General features: G+C 46.2%; 1 protein-coding gene across 7 annotated transcripts in view; it reads left to right on the top strand.

The window, feature by feature from the left end:
- The window catches only part of LOC140427057 (uncharacterized), a 202,681-nt gene that overhangs the window by 71,459 nt on the left and 117,198 nt on the right, over positions 1-14,024 (top strand). For all 7 annotated transcript variants that reach the window (XM_072512517.1, XM_072512516.1, XM_072512513.1 and 4 more), the window contains exon 6: positions 10,937-11,009. In XM_072512517.1, coding sequence (XP_072368618.1) covers positions 10,937-11,009 — 73 coding nt within the window. The remainder of the gene's footprint in view (positions 1-10,936; positions 11,010-14,024) is intronic.

The following is a 14,024-nucleotide window of genomic DNA, read 5'->3' as shown; positions in this document are numbered from 1 at the left end:
AAAGTACATGCAGCTCCGGGCCTCCGATCCCCTGGGAGACCTCCACGAATGCTGCTACCTCTGGACCCCATTTGTGGAGACCAGTGCTGAACAGCACTCGCCCGAGGTCCCCGAGGCAAAGGGGAGGAATCACAGAGCCTCAGGTACCTCGGTAATCTGCACATTAGAGTGAGACAACGGCGGGATTTACATCGCAACGTCTCATGAGATCGCATTGGACCTCGCGAGGTGTTGTGAGCCAGGTAGATCCCGGGAGCGGGGTCTCCGGCTTTTATCGGCCACACTGTACCACGGCAATCTGCTTTCGGCCACAGCGTGGCTACTGGATCGCACTCTTAGTGTTTTAAACTACCTACCCCAGGAACCACCCTCCTTCTGTATCACGTCAGAGAAGTCCCTGTCTCAGTGATGTCACCCTTACAACTAAACACCCCAATCCCAAACCCACCCAACAGAGAAAGGGAGAATTGAGTTGAGGAAGGAGTCTCAGGAAAAGGGTTGCAGATTATGGTTCAGAGGGATTGGGTGTGAGGGGTTACTGGGAGGGATGAGCCTAGGGGAAGAGATTTTGGGGCACTGTGGCTAATGCAGAGAGGAGAGAGAGGCAAGCAGAAAGTGGGAAAGGCACTGAGAAAGGAGCAGTAGTCGAGGAGTGAGTGAAACAAAGGTTTTTCTATCCCTGGTAAATGTCAAAAGAATGTCTTTTTCCACTGATGAGCGACTGAGGGCAAACCAAAAGGGAAGGGAGAAGAAAGGTTTTCACATTGTAGGTTATTAGACTGCTGAGTAATCCATTACAGTTGGCTATTGAGCTGCAGGCTGGAACAAAAACTAAAAGGGAAAGGAATAAATATTTTAAAAGAAGGTTGGATGGGATTACAGGAGGGAGCTCCAGGTACTCAGTGGTAACCTGCTGTTCTGTAATCTCTATCATTCTATGAAAGATCTCCTTTCTTCACTCCAAGCCCAAGATGGTGCCAAGCTGTGTTTCAGACAATGAGCCCCTTGCGATGTCTCCTAATTGCTGATTCTGCTGCATTTTTGTGATCTTTTGGTTAACTTCAGCTGTTTGACTACCAGCCAGTTTTGGCACGTGGGACCGAAGTACCCTGCTCTGATTGAGGCTTCCAGCTCAGAGCTGCCTCCTCCAAACTTTCATGTGCTGCAAATAGATCTCGGTTCCAATGAGAGTCAATGGATCCGGGAGAGGAAAGATTCTGTCTGAGTAATTTCCTTTGAAAGCTGATGATAACAGAACAGTGTTGAATCATTTGTAGTTTGAGTCATGTCTACAAATGTGACTTCCCTTCAAGTGAAATTCCTCAGCTCTGAAGCACTTTGGGATAACAACAACAACTTTTATTGATAGTTAGCCATAGTGCACAGAGGATCAGAGGTACTCTCTCTGTTAGAGAGAGTCAATTATTTATATATATAGCTTGAGAGGCACCGCTCCACATCAGGCTAAGGGCAAGGCAGGAGGTAGCCACAGCCAGTAAGAGGATTGAACCCATGGTTGTATGTTGCCATCATTCGATACCACACTCTAGCCATCAGTGTACTGACCCCCTTGTGTCCTTAAGATGGTAAAACATCCCAAGATGCTTCACATGAGTATTATCCAACAATATATGCCCCCAAGCCACATAAGCAGACATTCAACCAAAGAGGTATATTTGAAGAGGAGAGAGAGGGAATGCCTCTTATGTCCGAGTCAGCTGGAGATATGGCTCCCAGTAGCAGAGTGATTAAAGTCAGGAATGTATAAGAGGCCAAAATTAGAGGAGCACAGTTATCTTGGATGGTTGTAGAGCTGGAGAAGGTTACCGAGAGTGAGGGGACTGAGACCACGGGGGGATTTGAAACAAACGGTGAAAATTGAGCCAGGACATTCTGAGGATGTGGAGGGTATCTAAGTACTTATTTCAGAATAAAACATGATAAAGTAAGTGGCAATTATTTTCAACCACTGCAACAGAGAGAAATCTTTACGTACGACGTGTGCACTGAACTGAGTCAAGGAGAGTAATTACAGAATTATGGAGTTAACATTTACCATCGTGGACTGGAAGGAAAGATTGAAAAATTGGGTGCTTACCAGGAAATGGTTGCTTTTTCAAAAGCAAGTCTTCTGACCCTAATCGCAGAATTTTTGAAATTATTCTTTCAAAACTATTGCTCACTATGTGTTCCTCAACTACACCTTTCAAATCTGGTCCTTGGGCTATCCTGTACTGTAACGTAATGTTCTAGATTAAATTGATAGTGTATTGTGCGAAACTGAAGTGATACTCTTCTGCATAATTGACTGCTCAAGGTTAATGTGTTTCTGTGCAACGTAACATGCTGGCCAAGGTCACGGCTGTGACACTTAACTAACTTTTTTTTTCAAATGTTTTTATTAAGGCATTTCTATATATACACATCAAACACAACCAAACCCAAAAAGAGAACAAACAGGAAATCTCGTAACAAAGGAATAACCGACACCCGTAACTCGCCCTCCTTGCCGTGCCCCTCACCCTCTCTGCCCCCTCTTTTTTAAAATCCAAAAGCCCCACCCCCTCCCCCTTCCCCCTCCCCCTCCCCCTCCCCTGCTGACTTAACTATCCTGGAAGAAGTTGATAAACGGTTTCCACCTCCGGGCAAACCCCTCCAAACCCCTCCACAAACCTCTCAAGGTGAACTTGATTTTCTCCAGCCTAAGAAAATCCACAAGGTCGCTCACCCACACCCCCGGTTTTGGTAGCTCTGAGTTTCTCTATCCTAACAGGATCCGTCTCTGGGCTACTAGTGAGGTAAAGGCCAAAACGTTGGACGCTCTCACCCCCCTGGACTCCCGACACTCCAAAAGTTGCCAATTTTGGACTCGGGACCACCTTCACCCGCAGCACTTCAGACAACACATCAGCGAACCCCCGTCAGAATCCCTCCAGCTTTTGGACAGGCCCAAAACATGTGGGCATGATTCACGGGCTCCACCCCACACCTGTCACCCACCCGCTCAAAAACCTGCTCATTCTGGCCACCGTCATATGCGTCCCGCGGACTACTTTAAATTGAATGAGGCTAAGCCTAGCACAGAAAGAGGATGCATTCACCCTTCTCAGAGCCTCCTCTCATATCCCGGCCTCCAGCAACCACCCCAGCTCTTCCTCCCACTTCCGCTTAACATCTCCTATCGGGGCGCCTTCCAAGTCCATTAATTCTTTATAATTCTCCGACTCCCTGCCTTCACCAACCCCTGTTTTCGACACCACCTTGTCCTGCAACCATGGGGGTGGCAGGTCGGGAAAGGACGGCACCTGCTTCCTCACATAATTTTGTAACTGGAAGTACTGGAACCTGTTCCCACTGGTCAGCTCATACGCCTCTACCAGTCCCACCAAGCTCGGAAAGCTGCCCCCCCCCCCACGAGTAGGTCCCCAAACTGCTCAATCCCCTCCCACCACCGCCCCTGGAACCCCACGTCCAGCCCTTGCCCCGCAACAAACCTGTGATTTCCACAGATCGGAGCCCAAACTGAGGCATCCTCCAGCCGCCACTGTCCCTGCACCCTCTGGGCCACCACCACTACCGGACTTGCGGAGTACCTGCCGTCGAGACGACAGAGGCACCATCAACAGTGCTCCCAAGCTCGTGTCCTTACACGAGGCTGCATCCATCTGCTCCCATACCGACTCCTTCCCCACAACCCACTTCCTTTCCATGGCTATATTTGCCGCCCAGTAATAATTCATTCAGTTCAGCAAGGCCAGCCCACCCCCCACATGACCCCACTCCAGCAGCAGCTTCTTCACCCGAGGGGCTTTCTCCGCTCACATAAACCCCGGGATCAATTAATTGATCTTCCTAAAGAAGGCCTTTGAGGTAAAAATCGGAAGGTTCTGGAATACGAAATGAAACCTCGGGAGTACCGTCATCTTCACAGACTGCACCCACCCCGTCAATGACAGCGGGAACATGGCCCACCTCTTAAAATCCCCCTTCATTTGCTCCACCAGCCAGGCCAAATTCAATTTAGGTAATTTCTCCCATTCGCAAGCTATCGGGATGCCCAGATACCTAAAACCCGTCCCTAATACCTTAACCAGCAGCTCGCCCAGCCTCCTCTCCTGCACCCTCACCTGGATCGGAAAGACCTCACCCTTCGCCATGTTTACTTATACCCAGAAAACCGGCCGAATTCCACCAAAGTGTCCATGATACCTCCAATATTTTCCAATGGGTCTGATATGTAGAGCAACAGGTTGTCCACATATAGCGAGACCCTATGTTCCACCCCTCTCCGCACAATCCCTTTCCAACCCCTTGACGCTGTAAGCACCATTGCCAGTGGGTCTATCACCAAGGCAAAGAACAATGGGGAGAGTGGGCATCCCTGCCTCATCACACGATGCAGCCTAAAATACCCCAAACTCACCCGGTTCGTCTTTACACATGCTGCCAGTGCCTGATACAACACCAGGACCCAATCCATCGACCTCTGCCCAAACCCAAACCGCCTCAATACCTCCCACAAATATTCCCATTCTACACGATCAAAGGCCTTCTCCACGTCCACAGCGACCGCCACCTCACATTCCGTCCCTCCAAGGGCATCATTATAATATTCAACAGATGCCTAACATTGGCCGACAGATACCTCCCCTTTACAAACCCCGTCTGGTCTTCTTCCATCACCCCCGGCACATAGTCCTCAATCCGCGAGGCCAAGATCTTCCCAACAACTTGGCATCTACATTCAACAGTGATATCGGGCGGTAGGACCCACACTGCTCTGGATCCTTGTTCTTCTTCAGGATTAAAGCTATTGAAGCCTGCGATAACTTGGGGGGGGGGGAGCTCCCCCTTCTCCCTCACCTCATTAAATCCACGTACCAGTAGGGGCCCCATGTCGCCAAAGATCTTTCATAGAATCCTACCGGAAAACCATCTGAGCCCTGGGCCTTTCCTGCCTGCATCGCCCCCATACCCTCCATCACCTCCATCAGTCCAATGGGTGCTCCCAACCCCTCTACCAGGCCCTGTTCCAGGGATTGCCGCATTCCCTCCCCCCAGTCAGGGGCTCCGATTCATAGAGACTCCTGTAAAACTTCTCAAATACACCGTTCACCCCCACCGGGTCCAATACCATTCCACCCTTACCACCCATCACCCTACCAATCTCCCTCGCCACCTCCTGCTTCATGATTTGCTGGGCCAGCATCTTCTACCCTTCTCCCCGCACCTCGGAGAATCGCGCGCTGGCGTCGGGGCGGCGTGGCACGGTTGCGGCAATTCTCTGGCGCAGCACAGGGCTTGGAGAATCGCGCCCTATATTCCCCACCCCGTTATTTAACAGCACTGCCACTACCCCACGTCTTCATGTCTAATCCCGAATGGAAGACTTGCCGTACCCACCCTTTCCTGAGCCTTGTCTGTTCCCCGATCCTCAAATACGTTTCTTGTAAGAAGGTTACGTCTGCCTTCGAATCCTCAGGTGCGCGAAAACACACGACTGTTTAACCGGCCCATTTAGCCCCCTCACGTTCTATGTGACCAATTTGATTGAAGGCACCCCGCCCCCTCCCCTGCTAATCAACCATACCCCTTCTTAGGCTAGGCCCTGCCACGTACCCCTCCAGGCCCATCCTCAAATGTCCACCGTCTCCACTCCCTCCCATGCAACGCCACAGCAACAACACCTTTATTGCAGTACCCCCCTTCCCTTAAACAAAACAATTAACCCATCCCCCTCTACTACACTAACCACCAGATACACATAACTAACTTTCACATAATTTTTACCATATAGTACAATGTGCTGTTCAAAACCACTGCGATACTTTGCAGCATTTACATACTGACCTAGATCAATATGGTATCATCAACAAAACAACTATTTTTGATTGTTAAAAATTGGAAGCTCTTCATTTCAGGGTCAATGTTTCTCTTCAACAAGAGGATTTGAAGGGCAATGTTCTCAGTTTTTTTGACAACAGATTCCAAGTAATTTTCAATGATGTATTTCACTGCTGTAGACATATACATTTCATCTTCTTCAAAACAATTATGTTAGCATGCAATTCAATAGAGCAAGGCTTCCCAAACTGTGGGCCGCAACCCCCAGTAGGGTTGTGAGGCATGCTTTAGGGGCCACGGGCGGTGAGGCAGAAACAGCTGCCCTGGAGCTCAGACGGACATCTGACAGCTGTGAGGTCCTTTTAAATCATCACAGTTTGTTTCTATTGGTGTGTGTGGCCTAATGAACTGCTCTCTGAGGCTAGGAAAGGTGGTTGTTCATTTTTTTTTTGCAGAAATCCTGCCTTTTCAGCTCTGCCCATGCTTAACTCTTGATCATGTTCACCCCAAATCGAAAACTAAAAGCCCCCACAACATTTTCTGGAGAGGCACCTTATTTCTTATAAAACTGTGCTTTTGGTTCGTAGTTTGTCTTCAGGCCTCTGTAGGCCTGGAATACGGTATCCAAAGGCATTCAGGAGAGAGAGTCAGCCCTCACAGTGGCCTTCTGGAGAGAGTTAACTGGATCTTTCTGGAGATAGTGAGCTGGTTCTTTCCACTGTGCTGCCACAATCAAAGCTGAAACCAAACTCAAACCTTGGGACTCTGAAAAATAGCCCAGCCGGATCAGATCCAATCACTACCAGTTAATGGACAGAACACGGCCTTTTGGGCCAATTCATTGGCCACTGCCAATCAGTCAAACTGAGTCCCACGCCATCTCTCTGTCACTGGCCAAACTGTATCCTCTGTTTAAACTAGCACACCCTTCCAAATTCTTCCTGCTTGAATTAAAGATACAGGCTTCTTGCCTTGAAGTGGCATGTCCATCAATCATCCATGGATCAAAAGTGTAAAGGCAAAAATAAAAGAAAGGGGAAAGAATGGAATAAGCAGGAAGGACCTTTACAGTGGCAGGAACTGGAGGTGGTGGGTAGCAATGTTTGACTGGAGGAAAATATGGCTTATTCAAGGTTGGGTACTAGATGAAATGGAGAAATCATGCAATATGATATAAAGTCATTGTCAGTGTGTGTGTGTGTGTGTCTGAGATGATCACGGGCGGGATTCTCCGACCCCCCGCCGGGTCGGAGAATTGTCGCGGGGCGGCCTAAATCCCGCCCCCGCCGGCTGCCGAATTCTCCGGCGCCGCGCCAGTCGGCAGCTGTTGGCAGCGGTGCCCCCGGCGATTCTCCGGCCCACGATGGGCCGAGTGGCCGCCCGTTTTCGGCCGTCCCACCTGCGTAAATTACAACAGGTACTTACCAGCGGGACCTGGCTTCGCGGGCGGCCTCGGGGGGGGGGGGCGCGTGGGGACCTGGCCCCGGGAGGTCCCCCCACGGTAGCATAGCCCACGTTCGGGGCCCACTGACCCGCGGGCGGGCATGTGCCGTGGGGGCACTCTATTCCTCCGCGTCGGCCGTTGTAACGATCCGCGATGGCCAATGCGGAGATGAACCCCCCCCTGCGCATGCGCTGGGATGATGCCAGCACACGCTGGTGCTCCCGCGCATGCGCCAACTCACGCTGGCCAGCGGAGGCCTTTCGGCGCTGGTTGGCGTGGTGCCAAGCCCCTTCCACGCCGGCCGGCGCAAACCACTCCGGCGCCGGCCTAGCCCCTGAAGGTGCAGAGGATTCCACACCTTCGGGGCGGTTCATCGCCGGAGTGGTTCACGCCACTCCTTCACGCCCGCCCCACCGATTCCCGCAGAATCCTGCCCCATATGTCTGTGGATGATTTCGGAAACCACAGCACATGGATGAGGAAAATCAGGAACCGAGAATGGATCCTTGGGTGAGACTGGCAGTAATGGCACAGGACAGGATCAGAAGCCACTGGGCGGCATGATAGCACAGTGGCTAGCACTGTTGCTTCCCAGCTCCAGGGTCCCAGGTTCGATTCCCGCCTTGGGTCACTGTCTGTGCGGAGTCTGCACATTCTCCCCGTGTCTGCATGGGTTTCCTCCGGCTGCTCCAGTTTCCTCTCACAGTCCAAAGACGTGCAGGTTAGGTGGATTGGCCATGCTAAATTGCCCTTAGTGTCCAAAAAGGTTAGGTGGGGTTACGGGGTTAGGGTGGAGGCGTGGGCTTAGTAGGGTGCTCTTTCCAAGGGCAGGTGCAGACTCAATGGGCCAAATGGCCTCCTTCTGCACTGTAAATTCTATGGTTCTCTATATGTTCCAGCCACAATCAGATCACTAAACGTGGATACAAATGAGGCAGTACCAGTGAGCTGTAAGATGCAGGAATGGAATTGGTCGAGGAAGGTGTAATTAAATATTTCAAAGATGCACTAGGTTTAAGAAGGAAAAGATGGATAAGTAACCATGGTTAGTCACAACACATCTATAATTTTGCACAAGACCATTTGAGCCAGACTGGAGGTATTCAACCCCAGTAGGACAGATGAGTGCGGATTTGGGAAGTGGAAATGTATTCAAAGATTTGATGAGGGAAAGAAGGCTGGATATGGGGAAGATATGTTTGTAAGTACAGATTGATCACGTGTGAGGTTTTTGATGAAGGGGGTTGTGAAAGTAATTTTGAAAGAGAGGCAATAGTTGAAGAGGGGGAGTGGGGCGGGTAACCATTTGCAATTTCAGCTCACATGGTAACCAGAAAGATTGATCAGCCATTTAGGTGGAAGGAAGAGCAAGAGGTGAAACCCATAGCTGAGATAAATTCAGAAGGCATGCAAGAGGGACAAGATTTAGATCAATGGACAAGAGGAAAGGGATGAGCAGCAGACACAATTGAATGCCTGGCAATGGAGAAAATAAGTCAGAGGTCAGAGGCAAACCTAGGTCTGGGATTAAAGAGGATGGGATGGGCGTTATTTTAGGAGAATAACCAAAATATGAAATGGTGATGGTATTGCGGAGACATGAATATCAAATGTTTCACTGGGCAGTGATCGATCAAACTGTTAGAGGTATTTTGAGGTAAATGGAGAGTCAAGCTACAAAAATGTAAATGTTAAAAAGCAGTTATAAATTAATTGGGAGAGAGGGTTTGGGAGTGAAAGGAGTTAGAGTTGCTCTATGGGTAGCTTATCTGTCTCTAAACAGAAGGCCCCAGGCTCAAGTTCATTCTAAGACTTTGTTGCCCAGGAAAGAAACCAGCTGTTCTGTATTCACTGGTTTTAGTATATTTCTATATCTGATTTACCTATAAACAATACAGAGATGACACTAATTCTAAGTCTATTACAGTTTTTAAAAAATAGTTCTTTAAAATATTTCAGCAACTACAGGATTTTTATACACATGTTCACAATTTAGTCTTCACATCTCTTTCTGGAAGCTTCCGTTTGCTTCAGCTCTCAGAGGTTACTCCCAGGCTTAATCAGTCAAGCGCAATGAACATAGAACAATCGACAGACTAATATTAACAAACAAAGATCGATTCAACCATTGAACACTACACCAGCCACTGTTGCAGACAAGCCAGTGTGAATTGGTGTGCCCGGTCCCCAGTCTGGATCAATGGGGAAGATTAGCAGCAGGAAGAGCACCTGGCTGTAAAACAAGTAGCCAAATCCAAAAATGATGGTTGATATGAAAGAGTGATTAACCAGTATTGTGGTAACCCAATGCAACATGGGACAAGCTGAAAGGGAAAGGAAGAGAAGTCACAGGAAGTGAATGAGGAAATGTGAGTGGGAAGCAATACAAAGATGTAGTCAAGGATGACCTTGACACTAGTTCTCGGTTGAGCGGTTGAATAAACTCGGTTTGTTCTCACTGGAACGAAGGAGGTTGAGGGGAGACCTGATAGAGGTATACAAAATTATGAGGGGCATAGACAGAGTGGATAGTCAGAGGCTTTTCCCCAGGGTAGAGGGGTCAATTACTAGGGGGCATAGGTTTAAGGTGAGAGGGGCAAGGTTTATAGTAGGTGTACGAGGCAAGTTTTTTACGCAGAGGGTAGTGGGTGCCTGGAACTCGCTACCGGAGGAGGTGGCGGAAGCAGAGACGATAGTAACATTTAAGGGGCATCTTGAAAAATACATGAATAGGATGGGAATAGAGGGATACGGACCCAGGAAGTGTAGAAGATTGTAGTTTAGTCGGGCAGCATGGTCGGCACGGGCTTGGAGGGCCGAAGGGCCTGTTCCTGTGCTGTACATTTCTTTGTTCTTTGTAGTCTTGATCACTGACCAGGCTATATCCAACCATGTCACCTACCAAAGTTTTACAATAGTAATCTGTAATATCACCTGGTTCTCTTGGTAGGGATTTTGTCTTGATTCACTTAACTCTTCAAAAAAAAAGAAAGATTTCTATTTTTTATTAACTGCTTAAATCCAGTGGACAAAATATTTTTGTTATTTTGTCCTGTTTTTGTGGAGCTGACTGGACAAGAAATGTTATTTGGTCTTTAGAAGGAGCAAGCTTGATACGATAAATACAGACCATTCCACATACTGTATTCTCTTTTATTATGAACTGGATTAGATTTTATCAGCATGTTCCTTGGTCTTACTGAATGAGTAACAAGTACAATCAGTGCACCACATTCGTTGGTGACTAAATTCAGTAAAACATCATAACTGCTTAACAATCTCGCAGATAGGATACTGGGCAAAACATCTTTCCTGTATTTTGTAGCAATGTGATAAAATATTCGGACACATACTGTCATAATGGCCACGAGGATCACGGGGAAACTACCATTGATCGTCCCGTGGGACTCGTGGAAGACAAGCTTCCCAGGTAGGGGGCGGAGGCCATGAACCTGGGCTGGTTATGACCTTACATAAAAACAGGCCCTAAACTGGGCCCGATGTGGTTAGTTCTCCCAGCTAGAATTGTACTGGGAGTCATATGCTGTGTTATGCAGACCTTTGTAAATAGTGTAAACAAATCTATGTTCGTTTATCGCCAGCCTCCTCTGAGTCATTAAAAATACTGATTTAATTCATCTGTTTTAGGTTTCAGTTGAAGAAGGATCAAAGGCTTGGTACAAGTCAATGTTTAAAAATGATTACAATGCACTGAAGGCAGGTAAATAACATGTCATTCTCTGTTGCATTTACATGGAATTAATACCTAATTGTATGATGCAATGTAACCTCTCCAGTCCAGAATATTTGAACTAAATCATTTCTGGAATTTCCTGGATTATAGAATGGCATAAGATTTATTTTTAATTATTTGATGGGATGTAGGCACATGCCTGCAACCCCAGCATTTGTTGTCCATCCCTAATTGCTCTTGAACTGAGTGGCTTGGTGGGCCATTTCAGAGGGCAGTTTAGAGTCATTGCTGTGGATCTGGAATTGCAAGTAGTTTAGGCCAGGATGGCAGCAGATACCTGGAAACCCCAACACCTGGATGTTTTCCTCCAAGTCACTCACCACCCTGACTTGGAAATATATCGCCATTTCTTCACTGTCGCTGGGGCAACATCCTGGAACTCCCTTACTAACAGCGCAGTGAGTGTACGCCTCAGGGACGGCAACGGTTCAAGATGGCAACTCACCACCACCTTCTGAAGGGAAACTAGGGATGGGCAATAAATTCTGGCCTAACCAGCGACGCCCAAATCCCATAAATGAATTTTAAAGAATGGTTTTCCCGGAAGGATAGTTTCATGGTCACTATTACTAAGACTAGCTTTCAATTCCAGAATTTTTTTTAATGTATTGAATTTAAATTTCATCAGTTGTCTTTGAGGGAATTGAACCCATGTCCTCGAGCATTAGCTTGGGTATCTAGGATTACTAGTCGAGTGATATTATCACTACACCCCCTAACCATGTTTGATTCGATTTGATTTATTTATTATCACATGTGCCGAAGTACAATGAAAAGTATTTTTCTGCAGCCAAGGAAACGTACACAGTAAATACATACACAGTGGACAAAAAAAATGTCTAACTACAAGCATGTAAACAGGAACACACCATAGATAAATATTAATCTGCAACATAAAATGGTGATAAAACATTTTAAAGCATTTCCATTTACTGTACCTGTCATGTTTATGCTCCCAAAGCACTGTACTAAAACAATGCTATAAGTTGCTTAGGTTTTCTGAACACATTTTTTGGAACAATAGATTTCAGGACTAATGAGGTTAAAATGTATTTAAAATTCTTTAGCAGCTGCTACCACAGGAAGACTTGGAAAAGCCTAATTGTGTAATGTATCTGTGTATATGTTAATAAAAGAGCTGTATATATCCTGTTACCCGACTCCTAGATTAACATTCATGTATTTGATAAACTAACATTTCAGGATAAACTTTTCCCCCTTCCATCATTGTTTTTGTTTGCATGTTTTGAAAAGTGAAAGCAAATGATTCGATTTTAAGGAAAGATTAGTACAGATCTCATCTACATCATTGGATGCATCATGTTATCTGAAAATCACATTGAAGTCCAGTGATTTGTTTGTTCAGTTGGGATACACCTATCAGAGCCTGAACTCATTGCATGCAGTCACCACTGGGCGTGATTGCTATTGTGCATGCATGCATGACCATTGGGTAAAGATAGAATCATGGTCGAATGTCAAATCTCCCAAAATTAAATAACCCAATATTTCAGATGGGAAACGTATACTAATCAATATTAATATTCCAGGTACATTTTCCTGTTCTTTCTTTGAATGTCCCCCTTACCTTTCTTTTCATGTCCTCAGCTGAGATTGTAAGTTTTGGAAACACCTATGCACAAATGTCAGCCAATGCTGGAATTTGAACTCTGATCTCTTAATGGAGAGTTTAAGCATTCTAACATTATAGTTACCAAACCAGCTTGTTCTGTTCACATCATGAAGATCTCTTTTATTATGATGGCTGCAATGGGTCAAATTGTTTTTCTTTCATAATAGACTTTATGTAGATAATTTGCTTGGGCTTCATATCTGTGATTAATTTAAATGTATTATTGCTTTAGCTGAGCACTGGAAGGATATTTGCAAAACTTGCATTCTCTATACTTAGTTTGTTATTAAGATGTCTTTAAATTCCTTTTTCCCCTCTAATGTCATTAATTACATTTCAGAAAATGGCCATGGACTATTTCTGGAAGAGGGAAACACTTTTACCAAGTTGTTTGCAAATTGCTACCATAGTAATTGTCCATTTCATCTGGGAATTAATAGTTCAGGGATAAGGGAATAATGTTCATGACGTGACTGTTCAGAAAGATGTAATTGTTTCAAATTGTGAATACCAGGCTGCAGTAAAGGCACAGTGCTATTTGTTATTGCTGACTCACCAAGGGGATATGAGTCTGTTCAACCAGGCATTTCAGCCTTGGTGCTTGGAGCTGGTGTTAATTGACAATGTCATGGTCAGAGCCTGACGGACACAAAGATAATCTCCAGCATTTCCTATTTCTCTTTTTCACTGCTGCTGCCATTTGGGTGGAGGCGAGCAGCATTCAAACATGAGCACGCATTGTTTACATTAAACAGAGAATGACTGACTTGTTTTGAAAGTAACACTGTGGAATTACTTGAAGTATTCTCATTGGCCTGGCCTCGCTTCTGTTTAACTTTATTCTTTTTTTAAAATTTAGAGTACCAAATTATTTATTTTCCAATTTTGCGTGGCTAATCCATCTAACCTGCACACCTTTGGGTTGTGGGGGTGAAACCCACACAGACACGGGGATAACTTTATTCTTAATAAACTTGATGCACAATGTAGTCTGGCAGATGTAATCTGTCAGTGTTGCATGTTCATATATAGCAGGGATCTAGAGGACAAGAGGCACCTCCTATAGTCAGTAGGCTTATTAGCAACATGGGGGATATGCAGTCAGATATGCTGGCTGCTTGGTTACAGTGCAGAGAACCTCAGCTTTCAGTGCTTTAGAAGTGTGGGCTTGCTTGTGGGGAAATAGTTTTCATGGCTGCACATGTGGTATGATGTATCAATTACAGAATGCCGATTTTAACCATCGTGCACAAGCGAAGTGATCAAGTTAGCATGATCGTGCAATAAACTTTGAAATATTTGAAAGAAGATTTAACTCAAAGCAATTTGACTTTAAATTACTAGAGTTC

This window comes from Scyliorhinus torazame, chromosome 7, assembly GCF_047496885.1.
Source record: "Scyliorhinus torazame isolate Kashiwa2021f chromosome 7, sScyTor2.1, whole genome shotgun sequence".
Taxonomy (NCBI): domain Eukaryota; kingdom Metazoa; phylum Chordata; class Chondrichthyes; order Carcharhiniformes; family Scyliorhinidae; genus Scyliorhinus; species Scyliorhinus torazame.
This window is presented reverse-complemented; position numbering and strand designations above follow the sequence as displayed.